General features: G+C 48.7%; 1 protein-coding gene across 1 annotated transcript in view; it reads right to left on the bottom strand.

Annotated features, from left to right (window-relative positions):
• Positions 1-779: 779 nt before the first annotated feature.
• Positions 780-14,555, bottom strand: part of Rfx8 (regulatory factor X8) — a 71,424-nt gene continuing 57,648 nt past the window's right edge. The window contains exons 13-15 of the mRNA XM_051152744.1: positions 10,050-10,164; positions 7,251-7,570; positions 780-1,122 (exon numbers count right to left, since the gene is read on the bottom strand). Coding sequence (XP_051008701.1) covers positions 928-1,122; positions 7,251-7,570; positions 10,050-10,164 — 630 coding nt within the window. The 3' untranslated portion in view covers positions 780-927. The remainder of the gene's footprint in view (positions 1,123-7,250; positions 7,571-10,049; positions 10,165-14,555) is intronic.

Genomic DNA, 14,555 nt, shown 5'->3' with positions numbered 1-14,555 from the left:
GAACTTGGGGCCTTGGAAGCAGCAGCAAGGCCTCTTAACTGCTGAGCCATCTCTCCAGCCCTGAAGATGAAAAATTCTAATGTGACCCAGTTCCTATTTCTTAAAACTTCTATGCATATAGGAAATTAAATTCATTTTGCAGGTAAATCTAATTCATGTCGTATGTGGAACTAAATGAAACTTAGTTAATTTCATCACATGTCATGAGAGACCACTAAAGTTTCCCAAGTCACTTCATGTATGCCAGGGATCATGGCAATGATGGGTTCTAAACTTCATTTCAAACCTCATAACCAGGCACACAAAGTGCGGCTGTTTAGCAGTGTACACAAAGTATGTACAGCAGTGTACACAAAGTGTGTCTGTATAGCAGTGTACACAAAATTTCAACAGCTTTTACAACTGTGCTTCGTAAAAGGGACATCGGCACTTGTAGACGTTTTTGAATTTACGATTTTACCTCAGACTTTGAAACTGGGGTGGCGAGCAGGTGTGTGGCCACCCCAGGCTGTGCCCAGGGGGGAGCCTAACAGGGAACTCAGTAAGCGCCCTCCTGCTCTTCAAGCCTGATGGAGTTTTCTACACGTTCTGTTTTGATGGGGCCACAACCAAGGGGAAGAGAAACACTAGTTTGTATTCTACAAACTGTATCTTTCTTTGGAAACCTAACCATTTCTTCCTCCTAATGAGATTTCTTAAATTGGTCTTTTGTTCTGTCCCCAAAGAGAACTGTCCAAGATGAGCCGAAAAGAAAGCAAAAGGCCAAAAGAATTATCTCCAAATTAGTTTATAGTTTGATCAAAACCAATTCCTCAAAATACGTACAAACATAAAATCCTCATCTACTATATACAGGAAACTCAGATAAATACAAAAGCTTTAGGACTCACTACATATTTTAAGAACCCAAGCCTGCTCCCTCACATCCTATTCCAACAAACCACCTTGCATATTCACGTTGCTTTTCCTGCAGGAAACAGTTTCCGAGCTTTGCGGCACATCTGTTATGTGAATCACAAATCTCTGCCCGTTGCTCAGGGTTATGAGGGCTTCTTGTCCCACAGGCAGGCTGAGTTTGACTGTGCTTTCGGTGGCCTTGTCTTCCAGCAACACTTGGATGAGCTGCCAGGGGGACATAGTTAAAAGGAAAAGACAAAGGGACAGCATTATACCAGTCCTGTTTGCAGAATCCACCTACCTGGGGACCTAACAGGAAACGTGTGCAGGTACTTTGCTCCTGCCAGGGGATCCCAGGTTCTCAGGGGCATCCTCGAGGTCTCCTGGGGATTCCCTGGGAGGTTTGCCCCCTCCGGCCCCCAGTCTGGAGATGAATGAAGAGAGATGGCTTGTGTCAAGTGGGTTGCCTTCGGGAAGGGAGTGAGGCTCTCCAGTTTTTGAGAAACATCCTGGAGCTGACACCCTTCCATAAAGAGCTCCTCGACCATTTCTCAAATGTAAAAGTAGGTTGGGGGCGGGGCTTGGGGAAACAGTTGCTCCTCTGGTTGAACTGACACTAGATTGGGCAGTAAAGGGTTGCAGAGGCTCACAGGCTGTGAGATGGCTCATGCACACACCCTCTCCCTCTTCCCTCCTCTCCCTCCCTCCCTCCCTCCCTCCCTCCCTCCCTCCCTCCCTTCCTCCTCCTCCTCCTCCTCCTCCTCCTCCTTCTTCTTCTTCTTCTTCTTTCTTCTCCTTCTCTCTCTCTCTCTCTCTCTCTCTCTCTCTCTCTCTCTCTCTCTCTCTCTCTCCCCCTCACTGACGTGCCTACACCATGGAACAGGGAATAGGTAGGGAGGCTTGGCTGTGTTTCGCTCAGCTTTGAGGGACTGGGGAGATTGCAAAGCTTTGAGCATAACTTGAGGGTGGACACGAATATCTCATCCTGGTCTGATTTCATCAACAAATATCCCAGAAGTGAATATATTTTTCAATGAAGTGCACAAAATAAATGTTAACTTCAAGACTCACAAAATATCTCTCTCCAACAGCTAACAATATCCACCCCCCCACACACATACACGTGCGCATGCCTCAAAAATCTGTCTCTGGGCTTGTGGGATGGCTGGTAAAGGTGGTTGCCGCCAAGCCTGATGAGTTTGATCCCTGAGATTTATATGGTGGAAGGAGAGAATCAATTCCCACAGGTTGTCTTCTGACCTGCACACGAACACCCCCACCCCCACCCCGCATGAAAAGAAATGTAACAGGCCGGGCATGGTGGCGCACGCCTTTAATCTCAGCACTCGGGAGGCAGAGGCAGGCAGAGTGCTGTGAGTTCGAGGCCAGCCTGGTCTACAAAGTGAGTCCAGGACAGCTAAGGCTACACAGAGAAACCCTGTCTCAAATAAATAAATAAATAAATAAATAAATAAATAAATAAATAAATCTAAACAAACCAACCAGCAGCAGGGATACAATTTGCCCCCAGCAGGGATACAATTCACCTCCTCTTCTCTCTCTCTCTCTCATACACACACACACACACACACACACACACACCACACCACACCATTAAAAACAGTTTGTCTTTTAAAAAGATTTTCCTTATTTGATGTCATCCACAGCTCTGACTTTTTAAAAACATGCCTTGGCATTTAGACTTTTGGAACGTTTCCCTGCGCACAAGACTGACAGACGAATGTGTCGATCTGGAATGCTGACTTCTGTTGCTATCCTCGGCGCAGGGCAGCGCTAAATTGTTCCGAGAATGAGGCGAGGCTGACACAGATGTGCAGCGCACAGGGCATTAACTCTCAGCAGATGGGACGCGGGAGGCGGGGGTGGTGGTGTGTGTACCCTTTTTTGTTGGTGATGAGCACACATGCCGAATAATGAATGCAATGAAAATTAGAGGCGTGTAACTTCGGTGTTGGCTTGTTTAAGTCATTACGGCTAATTCAGCAAGCGTGAAGAAGCAGAGCGGCTTTAATTAATCTCTAATGCACATTACCTTGGATTATCTGTCATTCATCTGCTTGTGCTGCTTTATTACGAAGTTCAATTACGTTTTTAATATCTTCTCTATTGTTTCCGCCAATTAAACATAAGTCAAGCCCCATTGTAATAAACTTCCAAGAGCTACACGGTTGGGGGGAGAGTTAAGGGCAGGAACTCCAGGCAGGAAGCTTGGTGGGAGAAATACCAATAATGACTATGAAGGAACCAGCCCCCTTAAGGAACCCCATTAAGGCCAAAGTCTGGGAAAATGTAAAAGTCGGCCTACTCAGTCCTCCCTTAAAGACCCCCATTAAGGTCAAAGCATGTAAGTTTCTAGAGGGTCCAGCTTGAACCAAGGACAGACAGATATCAGATCACTGTGTGTGTGTGGCAGGGACAGGAAAAACCTTGAAGAGTCCAACTTGACTCAAGGTCTCAGTCTGTGCTCAGGGTCCAACTGGACTCAAGGACAACCAGCTGTGTTTAAAATTTCCACTACCCCTCCCCAACTAAAAAAGTTCCTAAACGCCCCCTGTGACTGCTTCAACCAACTTTTCCATAGGTTAACTTGCCCGTCCACCCATTATCCAACCACCAAACGCCAAGACTTGTAACTCCCTGTTTGCAGCTTTTCTGCCTAAATGCCAACCAATCACATACTGCAAAACTCATTTCTTTGTCTAAAACCTATAAAAGGCCTGTGCCTCTGTTTCTCGGGGTCTGCAGCTTGAAAGAGCTGGACAGACCCCATCGGGATGGCGCAATAAATTCCTATTCCTATGCATTTACATCGACAATGGACTCTGTCTCTTAGCGGGGACTCCGGGAATAGACTAGAGATTTCTCTAGAGGTCTCAGTCTTACAACTAGTGGTTGGTTGGATGTTGTTCTTAGGATTTTTAAAGCATATTACAATGACTGGCCTGTTTAAACCTTATCGTATGGAGTTGAACTGATGCTCTGGGTTCTCAGGTAACATGTGAAGAGGTGACATTCTGGAATCTGTGTGCAAGCTTGCACACTTACCAAGTCACTGAATTTAGAATTAATCCCGTGGGTGAACAGAGGATGCTGGGAAGGTCAGCCCTGGAAAGGCATCCTGGATAGGTTTGAGCCCTGAGCTCTGCATGGGTGGCCTTGGGAAGGCCACTGCTGCACCATCCGCAAGCCTTGGTTGTGTCGCTGTAACACAGAGCTGCTGACACCGTCTTTCCCACAAAGCTGCGTAATGCTCTGTGCCTAATCTCCACCTGGTGCAACTGTGGCTCAGGAGGTGAGGGTTCACTGTTCACCTTGCTGACTCAAAGGCAGCAGGCAAACTTGGACAAGATTCTCTGCCTGGCCAAACTTCACTTTGGTGCTTCTTCTAGAACCATCTATGCACTTACGGAAGTTTCTAGTTAATTTGGGACGATCCTTCCACCTTTGATAATCTATCACCCTCTATATATGGTTCCTCAGCCTTCACCACTCCCCAGGAGAGAGCTGGTCACCATGGTCAACTTCCAGGGACAATCCTGGCAAGCTAATTTACCCAGAACCACCCTGACTTCTAATGGCCCCCTTTTAGTTGTTTCCATTCTCTGACTGCTCCTTGATGCTTCTTTACTCTCACTGTTTTCATAGTCAAGCAAGACCCTGTTGGGCAGTCCTCAGCGGTCCCCGCACCCACCACAGTGGTCTTGAATCAAGTGTGCCTCATCATGTTAATCAGTGTCCCCAAATGATATTTTTCATCCGTAACAAAGTCTCATGCTGCTGTCCATACTCTTACTGACTCCAGCGGCCCAGCACTGATGCTGGTGGTCCTTCTGGGTTCTACAGAATACTCGAGACTAGCCTCAGTGGGCCTGCATTGTGCAAAGGGTCATTCTCCTCCTGTGTCTCCTTCTCCATGGGGGCCTGGGGCTCCTTTCTGTCAATACTCCTGGAACACTGGCCCCCCGCTCTTCCTCGACTGAGGAGGCCCAGCTCCTACTTGCAGTCAGGTCTTTGACTGGTGCGGGGTCCATATTCACTACTTCCTCACCCCACTGATTAAATCCACTCACACACAAAAGATACCCCTTCCGGGGATGTACACCGTAACAGGATGACTCCCACGGCCCCGCCTTTGGAAGGGCTACACTGTTTATCCTTCTACAAGGTGGCTTCTTCTCCAGGGTCCTTTTACGTCCTGTCTTTTTCCAGGCATTTGAAATTCTAAAGAGAAGCCCCACTTAAATTATGCTATTAACTGATAAATCTTTCCTTAGCTTTATAGAACCCAGGACTTCCGGTAAACGCTGGAGCGCACAATGGCACTCCATAGACTGACGAGTCTAATGTGGAGCAAAGTGAAATCGGTTCCTAAAGAAGTCCAGAAGCCAGACCATGCTGGTTAGGATCTATTGCAATATTCTGGGCAAGGGGACAAGAGTTGTGCCCCACAGATGGTGAAGATGTGCTTAAAACATGGCCTTTCCTCCTACCGAAGATCTCAGCGCTCCAGGCCCCTCAAGGCAGAGCTCGGAGTGAACAGTTCCTCTGTCTTCTCATGACACTGGACCTAGAACAAACCTGGCTTCTTTCCATCAGTGTCCATCTGAATGTTGGCCATTTGGAGGGTGGAATCCCTCCAAATTCCAGGAACTGCACAGAAGCTTTTAGATACAGCAGACTGATGAATTTAGCAAGATGAAAAAGTAAAGTCTAAGCAGAGACAGACAGCCTGTCACCTCAAAGACATTTCCTTGGCTCCCATTGCTGGTTTTTTTTTGGTATAGCTTTTCTGAAGTTTGTACTGTGGGACACTCGTTCCCTGGAAAGGCTATATTCTGTGGATTATTGGACATGAGCAGTTTTCATATTCATGTCCACAGCCACAGGTAGCAACACACCTGCTTCTGATGGTCTGTAAGCACAAGCCATCTCTAGACAGGGCTCTGCAAACACAGGAAAACCAGGGATGGTGACCCAACATCCAATGCGTACAGGGGTTGAGAAACCAGGGCTGTGGAAACGACCCAGTGAGGTGCTTGCCAGGCAAGAGTTCAGTCCTAGAAGCTGTGTGAGAAAAGTGCGGGGGTGGGGTGGGGGTCAGGGGAGGGATGGAAACAGGGGGATCGATGACTTACTAGCTAGCTAGCCAGTGAAAGATTCTGTCTCAAAAAACCAAGATGGACATACACACACAGACACACACACACACACACACACACACACACACACACACACACACACACACACACCAAGAACACACAAAACTACACGCATGCCCCTCCCCCCAAATTTAAGGGTCAGATTTCAAATGCCATAACGAGGTTCCTCCAGAGCTAGATTAAACATTAACAGAAGCCAGCACCAGCCTGTCCTACAGATGAAGATCCGCAGACTGTCTGTATCTAATAGCGACATAAGAGGTGACCAATGGCAGGGGCTTCACAGAGCTTAAGGGTAAAATGACCAGCAATCCTTTTCTAGCCCAGAGCAACCGAGTGACAAAGTAATGTTGGGTACTGTTCACCCTGTCTGAGGCACGCCCTGGGTTCTAGGCCACACAGATTAAACCAAACAATACTGAGGTTAAAGACTTCCTCCTTGGTTGGTCCAAATGATAGATTCTGTTTTCTGACCCAAGCCCACACCACCCTAGGATTAAGAGACTCCTATGTTCCCTTCAGTAAAAACTGGGAGGTACAAAAATCTCTGGGCCCCAGGTCTTTCTCTGCTTCAGTGTATTGGTCTGTATTGGTCTCCACCACTGTGTTTTTTTTTTTTCTAGCGTTATTTTAATAAGGTGTGTGCTGCCACTCTCTAGATGTCTCCTCACACCCCCATCACCATTAAGCTCAGAACACTCTTAATCCTCGAAACTCCAATAACCTCTCCATTTTCCATCTCTGTTTTAAAATTCCTTCATCAACGAGATGGAGAACTGACAGTGGGGGCTCTGTGAGACGCTCGTGAGCACCATGAAGGAAAACTCGGTGTTTGCAGACTTCATCTTTCTCCGCACACCAGGCATGCCACCGAACTACATACTAACTATACAGCTGTGCTGACCAGCAGCGGGCAGACGAGCTGTCATAACTGCCCCTGACAAAATGGCTGCAAACAAAGAAGGTTCTGGAACCCCCATCATTGTTCAGTCCATGTGAGCTTTATGAGCTTCCTAGCTTCTGAGTTTTTACTAACTCTCCCTCTGTGTGTGTGTGTGTGTGTGTGTCTCTCTCTGTGTGTATATCTCTCTGCGTGTGTCTGTTGGTCTGTCTGTGTATGTGTCTGTCTGTGCGTCTCTGTATGTGTGTGTATGTGCATACATGTGTGTTTACCTTATTGCCCGTGGCGGTGTCCACCAGGAAACCCAGCACCTGGAGAACCATGCTGCTTATAACCATGGGGCCACAGCTCTGGTTCATGTGTTTCAGTGTCACCTGAGGTGACTCCACACTCCGGCTTGCGCATTCCAATGTTGGCAAAGAATCTAGAGGGTGGAAAAGGGCCTGGTCTGGCTGGGTGAAAAACTGGTCATCTGACAGCAGGTCCTGGAGGCTCCCCAGGTCCTCCTCCTCCTCTTCCTCTTCCTCTACGCACGACTCCAGGATATGAACCACATACTCCAGCAGCAGCAAGTGGAACAGATGCCAGGCGCCTGCACTTAAACAACACCAGAGGTCAGTACACAGGCAGAAGTCAATCTCCAGGAAGCAGATGGCTCTTTGCTCCTTGCTCAACTGAAGGGCTGGGTGGCTGGTGGGAAGGGGCCTTTCACTCTTGCAGCGGGTCCCCTTCAGGGTACCCTGCAGGTCACGCATAGGCCAGGGTGCCAGTGGCTCCAGCTGACTCAGTAAGAAAGAAGTTAATAGTCAGCCGCTGTGAGATGAAGAAAAATCCACCATAGAGGAGATAGGTACTGCCCATTCTGCTCTGCCCTTGATGTTCACCTGAGAAACAGAGCCGGAGAGCTGGCCTGTGCAATCTTTAAAGACTCTTACGTCATTAATGAGGGAGGGGCTGAGGGAGAGGGGGCAGAAGGATGAAGGGGAACTGGAGTCACGGAGCCCAGGGCAGCAGAGGGGACTGGCGACAAGGCCTTTGACAAATAGATGCAGAAGTGGTCTGTCCTCTGGGCAGTGCTCAGTTTCACAGGATGGCACCAGCAACGCGCACTTGGGTGAGTGGGAAACACTTGGGTTTTTGGCTTGGCCTCAGTTTACAGAGTTGTAAAATAATGTAAAATACTCTAGAAGTGTGAACTCCATTTTTTTTTTTTCAATCCAAGGTTTCTCTGTGTAGCCTTGGCTGTCCCGGACTCTCTTTGTAGACCAGACTGGCCTCGAACTCACAGAGATCCACCTGCCTCTGCCTCCCAAGTGTTGGGATTAAAGGTGTGCATCAGCATGCCCAGCTTTGGACTCCATTTTTTTAAAAAGTTTTCTGTCAAGTAATGTTTTTGTCCATTTCAAAGCTCTCACAATTCTCCCTATCCAGTGTTCACCCATCCTTGACGGAGGCAGGGGATGAACACCGCCTATGAGAGAGTTATCTGACTAAACTTGGCCAACAGTGCCCAGCCTGCTAAACCTTGTGAAAACTTTGACTTTGAGCGACACGCAGAGAGGAGAGACAGGGAGATGGAATGACACCCTCAGAGCTGGGCACTCTTTTGTGGTCACACGGGGTCCTGCTCTATTTCTTTGCTTGGGTGTTAGCATAAAGTCTGGACCTCATTAGAAGGGAGTGCCTCCTTAACAGTGGGTGTCACCCACATGGTTATGTCTAGCAGCAATCCTCCAAAGAGCCACAGGGTGATTGCAAACTGAGCTAGATTAAAGCTTGCCTTCTCCTAGCTCTGTCTATGTGGAGCAAGGGTCCCGGGCAGCTTGTGGGGCAAAAGAGAGTCTGCCTGACAGGTGGGTAGACTGTAGGAGAGGAGGCTCTGACTTCCCTCTACTGTGTTCATTACTAACTAAATAATTAACTAGTCAGTCAGTCACTAGGACAGAAGCACTGAGGGAGGGAAGGAGGGAGGAAGGGAGGTCTTTGCTCACAGTTTCAGAGGATTCAGTCTGTCCAGGCGGGGAAGGCACAGGGAGCAAAGCAGTTCATATCATAAGGTACACCAGTGCTTTCTTCCCTTTATTCTGTCAGGCCCTTGGCAGTCTAGGGCAGGTCCTAATTCCTCAGGTAATCTGTTCTGGAAACATCTGCACAAATGCACCTAGAGGTGTGCCTCACCAGTCTCCTATGACCTTCTAAACCTAGGAGAGCTGACATGCTGTCTGCCCCGTGCCCATGAAACACACAGGACACTGCAGGTGGGGTGTGGGGTGATAGAAATACCTGTTCACTGCACGATTCTTCCCAGGAAGTTCCCTCCCCACAACCCCTTATGGTTCACTTTCACCAATGGCAGGAGTCTCCTCAACCGAGGAGACCAATCATTGGCCAGGAGGGCGGCGGCACCGCTCATTCCTCTGCAATTTGCACACAGTGATGGCTTTATCAATCGTTCCTAACCATTAAAACAGTGCATCAGCAAACGTGCTTCCCTCCGCCTCTCGGCACCTTCCTCAAAATGTCACAGTTTATCCCTCAAAAGCAGGGACTGAGGCGACACACGGCCGTTTACTCAGTGGACAACCGCCTTGCCACTGGCAAAGGCACAGCCATGTTTCTGTGTCTGCACAGCAACATGAAATGGTGTGCCATGCTACCGCGCTTATTACTTATGTACCTTATTGGCTTCCCACTTCTTAGCATTTTATCTAATGAAGCATTGCTATTATTTATCTATCTACAGCTTTACTACTCCTTCGCTTGCTTTTCCATGTTAGGGCTTGAACTTGGACACATCGAGCCAGTGTTACCCCACGCAGTCCACCTTCACCTCATACTAGAGCAATGTCTTAAAAAAAAAAAAAAAAAAGACTTGTTTATTTTTTATGTGTAGAGTATTCTGACTGCATGTACGCCTGCCTACCAGAAGAGGGCACCAGATCTCACTTTAGATGGTTGCTGGCCATTGAATGCAGGACCTTTGGAAGAGCAGTCAGTGCTCTTAACCTCTGAGCCATCTCCCCAGCCCCCCTTTATTAACATCTTAAACGTGCCTTGAGTCTTGGACTTACCAAAACTGTCTTTGTGGCTCAGGGTCATGGCCTTGCTCACAGCGGTGAGAAGAAAATTCCATTTTAGTTGGAAGCTGGCGGCCAGCTTGATAAACTCCTCTTTGCTTTTGCTTGGCTGTTATTATTTGTATGTAAGAGAAAAAAAATGGCGTTTATGATAAAATCAAGGGGAAAAAAAACCCCATGTTTTCCAATGTACATATCTGTCATGAGCAGACATTTTACAAAGGAAACAGACAAAGGGGGAGATGAGATGACTGAGGAAGCCGACTCACTGGGAGGGCGTTTGCCTTGTCTCACTGTATTTTGTTTGTCTCTGGAGGCCTGCTCTTTTCTGAAGGGAGATGAAGGAGAAGTCGATCCATGGGAGAGGGGAGGTGGTGGTAGCGGGAACCAGGAGGAGTTAGTGGGAGGGGAAAGTGTGGTTGGGATGTATTGTACCAGAGAAGAAGGGTCTAGTTTCAATTAGGAAGGAAGGAAGGAAGGAAGGAAGGAAGGAAGGAAGGAAGGAAGGAAGGACAGACAGAACCGAGGCAGAGGCAAGCAGGGGCTATATCAAGTCTTGTGAGAAGGTACAGTGGCTGCCTTTGATGCTAGTCCCACCCCTGTGCCCCTTCGCGTGGACCTACAGACACCGATGAGTCCTAAGATCAGGGCTCCAGCTGGGCTCAGCACACAGCTGTCTGCAGTGGGCCGGGCTCGTAAGCAAGAGGACCTGAGTTCTGTCCCAGAACACTTGAGAAAGAAGACTCCAGTCGGCCTAGCCTACTGCTGGGTTCTCGGCCAGTGAAGGACCCTGTCTCCAAGAATTGCCAGGATGTCCAGGGCCCAACAGCAGCAGCAGAAACAAGAGAAACCCTGCCTCAAATGCAAGACAGAAGGAGAACCAACTCCTAAAAAGTTGACCTTTGACCTCCACACACAGGCTGTGCACTCACACTCCATTACTTTTTACAGTGTTTGCAGGGATGTGGAAGGAGACTGTCTCACAGTGTACGAGGCACAGTTCCACGGTGTTCTTTGACCTGTGCACACATGTGGACACGCTACCTGCACAGGTGAGTTCGAAGCCTGATATTTCTGCTTCATTAGTCAATTTGTATTCCGGGAGCAACACGTGAGGCGGAAAAGCCTCCTGCCGCAGACAGCAGCAACTTTCTTATGATTGATCAAGCCACGTTGGGCTAACCTGACTAAACCACAGCTTGATGGAGGCCAATTAATTATGTACAGTTTTTAGCCATCCTCCACATCCTTATCCCATGTCAGTAATCCTAACACAGAGCTGAAGAGGCTGGTCTCATCTTTGCGTGTGTGTGTGTGTGTGTGTGTGTGTGTGTGTGTGTGTGTCTGTGCAGTGCCCGAAGAAGGCATAAGATTTGTTGGAGCAAGAGTTACAGGCGTCAAGTTGCCCTGTGTGAGTGGCTTGGGTCCTCTGGAGCAGCAGCAACGTATTTCTACTTGGGGCCCACGTTTCCCACTTTTCCACTGGTTTGTGGGATGAGGGGTCAGACCTGATTGTCAGGATCACTGGGGTTAGCTGCCTGTCTAGCAGCAAGCCTGCTCCAGTCCCTGTGGAGATGGTTTGCAGCAGAGCCCTCTGACGGAGGTCAAGAGAAGCAGGGAGGTAGGAAAGTGCCCTATTTTATTTTCCATCCCCACCATCATTTTTAAAATGAGGCCAGGCGTGAAATGTATTACATAAACTTTATGGGGGGGGGATATTGATTTGACCCAAGTTCCTGCACTGGGACACAACAGAACCATAGGGATTCACCCATACTAAAGCTCTGTCACCGAGAGGTAACTGAGGTTTTTATCTGACCTGAGAGACCAAGAGAGAGTGGTGGGCAGAGGGAGGAGGGGGAAGAGGAGGGAAGAGAGGGGAGAGCGGGGAAAGAGGGGGGAAGGAGAGGGGAAAGAAGGCGACTAGTTAAGGCCTCAGCAATAATTCTCAGCATGATGCGGCTTTGCTTGAACCTTGGTGGCCAGTTGACTTTTCATCCTTATTTCTTCTTTCAGCCTTTTCCTGTCTACAGACACTGCTGCCATGACAGAGGATCTTCTCTGGCTTTGAGGGCTGCCGAACGCAGGGACTGTTCTTTGCTTAAATTAACTTTGTTCAATTCACTTTCCCCATCGTGTTTCTTTAGTAGGTACCACACAGAAATGCTGTAGCAGCGTCACTGAAGTGCCCCGGAGAAGCGCCACTGGTGGCTGCTGCAGACTAGCTTTTCTGCATGTCCTGTCCGACTGACAGAGCACCACGGAGCCCACAGCACTGAGACACGAGGGTGTCTGCGTGGGAAACTCAGCTCTGGCTGCTAAGGGTGTCATCATCTAGGACTGGCCAGTCCCTGCCCTTGTGCCCAGCAGAACTCTGGCCATTTGATGGTCTAGGTGGCACTAACGTGTCCATCAATAGATGCTGCCACGTGTAACGAGGATGTTCTCTGTGTAGACTGAGAGCAGCGCCGAGTCACATGTGAACTACAACCATGACGTGCCGTGAATGAGTGTCCCCAGGACCCTTCTCAGCCTCAGTCACTTGCCATGTGGCCCATGCCTGACTGACCCAGAGGCAAAGCTTGGCTGGAAACAGTGAAATGTCCTGTCTTCTTACCGCTTTTCTTCCCACCCCACACAGAAAACCTCCATACGCCAAAGACCTTCTCTGAGATTTACCATCTTTCTTACCACATTTCTCACCTCTGAGTGGGGCTCTTACTGGTGACCAAGAGTGGTGAAGGGAGAAGTGAGGCTGACGGACATTGTAACTATGAAAACACAGGACTCCATCCATCCATCCATCCATCCACCTATTATTTATATTTTTTACTTTGAGGTAGGGTCTCATGTGACCCTAACTGGCCTCAAGCTTGGTGATGAATTCTGGTCTTATCACCACCATCTCTGGAGGCTGGGATTACAGGTGTGTTAATACAGATGTGTTAATACAGGTGTGTTAATACAGGTGTGTTAATACAGGTGTGTTACAGGTGTACATCCCATTAGGTATAGTTTTATGGGTTGGGGATCAGACCTAATCTATGCTGGGCAAGAACTCTACCAACTTGAGTCACATCCTCAGTCCACAGTGGGGGTGCTTCCTAAAGGCAACTGGGAAGGAGCTGGGGTGGGGGAAAGGGGTTAACGGGGGGGGGCGGTGGGGCATGAACACCAGCCTATCTGTCCCAGCACAGCACCAGAGGCACGCCCTGTTTCCTCTGCTAGTACCCTGGCAGATGCTAACAACCGAAGCCGCTAGTCACCCCCCACAAGTCCAAGGCTCTGCACTGGCTCTTCTACTGACACTCTTCTGTGTTTTTAAAAATCAGCTGAGCGATTTTTATAGCAACAAGCCTTTCCAAGGCATCTACTTAAAACAAACTGATACCGTTTTTCATAACATGGCTCATTGGTGAAGGCTGCAGAGAGGGTGGCAGAGACCAGCAACACATGGTGTCCCGTGCTGTCCCTTGGCTTGAAACGTGAGTGGGTCAGTCCAGCTGCTTAGAGACAGGACTGGCACAAGAGATTTCTTGGTTTAAGATGGTGACTGAATGAGTTGGTAGAAATAGGGACGGACCCTTGAAAAGCCTGCATCACTGACATGGAACAAACCTTCAGCTGCCCAGTCAACCAACACCCAGCACAAAATCTCAAACAATTACTATTATCTTTTTTTTTTTTTTTTTTTTTTTACACAGGGTCTGGTTATGTAGTGCAGGCTAGTCTTGAGTTCATTATGCTCCTGCCTCAGCTTCTTAACCATAGGTGTGTACCTTCACACACCCTCCTTGCACTCTCCAAGCACCGCTTGTGTGATTATTTTTTAAGAAGCAAAGAATGGGAAGGGCAGCGGGAAAGGGCTTCCTGGTTTTCTCCTTAGGCATTTTTCTAGCTCATCTCCTGGAGTTACTGTCAGAGCTACCGAGGAGGCCAGGCAGGGAGTGACAGGGAGGTGGAGCAGGAGGATGTCTGAAGCCCTTCTCTGGTTTTCAGGCACAGGGTCCTGGCTCTGGCCTGCTGAGTCTACTCCTCCTTCGGGACAGGCTTGTCTCTGCCCGTGCTCTCTTCCCCAAGCTTTGCCCCTCTTTCCCAGGTAACACGTATGCTGTGCACCTTTCATGCGTTCTCCACCTTCCAGGATCCCATTTAAGTTCCAGTCCCCACTCAACAGGGACCACAGGCATGGCTCTCCCTGTAGCTTCTCTCATGGCGTTCTTGGCCTTCCATGGCTTGCTGTCCGCTTGGTCAGTGATGGAAGTCAAACCCAGGACCCCAGTGAAAGGAGTCCCTAGAGGCACAGCTGCCAGAGAAGAGTTCACTCCCATCACTGACAGTCTAATCTACTTTTTGTTTCTTTTCTGTGGTCCTGGAAGTGGAACCCTCAACTTCACACAGGCTAAGCAAATGCTGTGCCACTGGCCTACACACAGCTGGATCCACCTCTCATTTCCTTCCTTCCTTCCTTCCTTTTTTGAGACAGGTCTCTCTATGTCA

The sequence above is a fragment of the Acomys russatus genome, chromosome 11 (genome assembly GCF_903995435.1).
Source record: "Acomys russatus chromosome 11, mAcoRus1.1, whole genome shotgun sequence".
In the NCBI taxonomy this organism is placed as follows: domain Eukaryota; kingdom Metazoa; phylum Chordata; class Mammalia; order Rodentia; family Muridae; genus Acomys; species Acomys russatus.
Note: the sequence above shows the minus strand (reverse complement) of the source record. Positions and strands in the feature narration are given on the sequence as shown.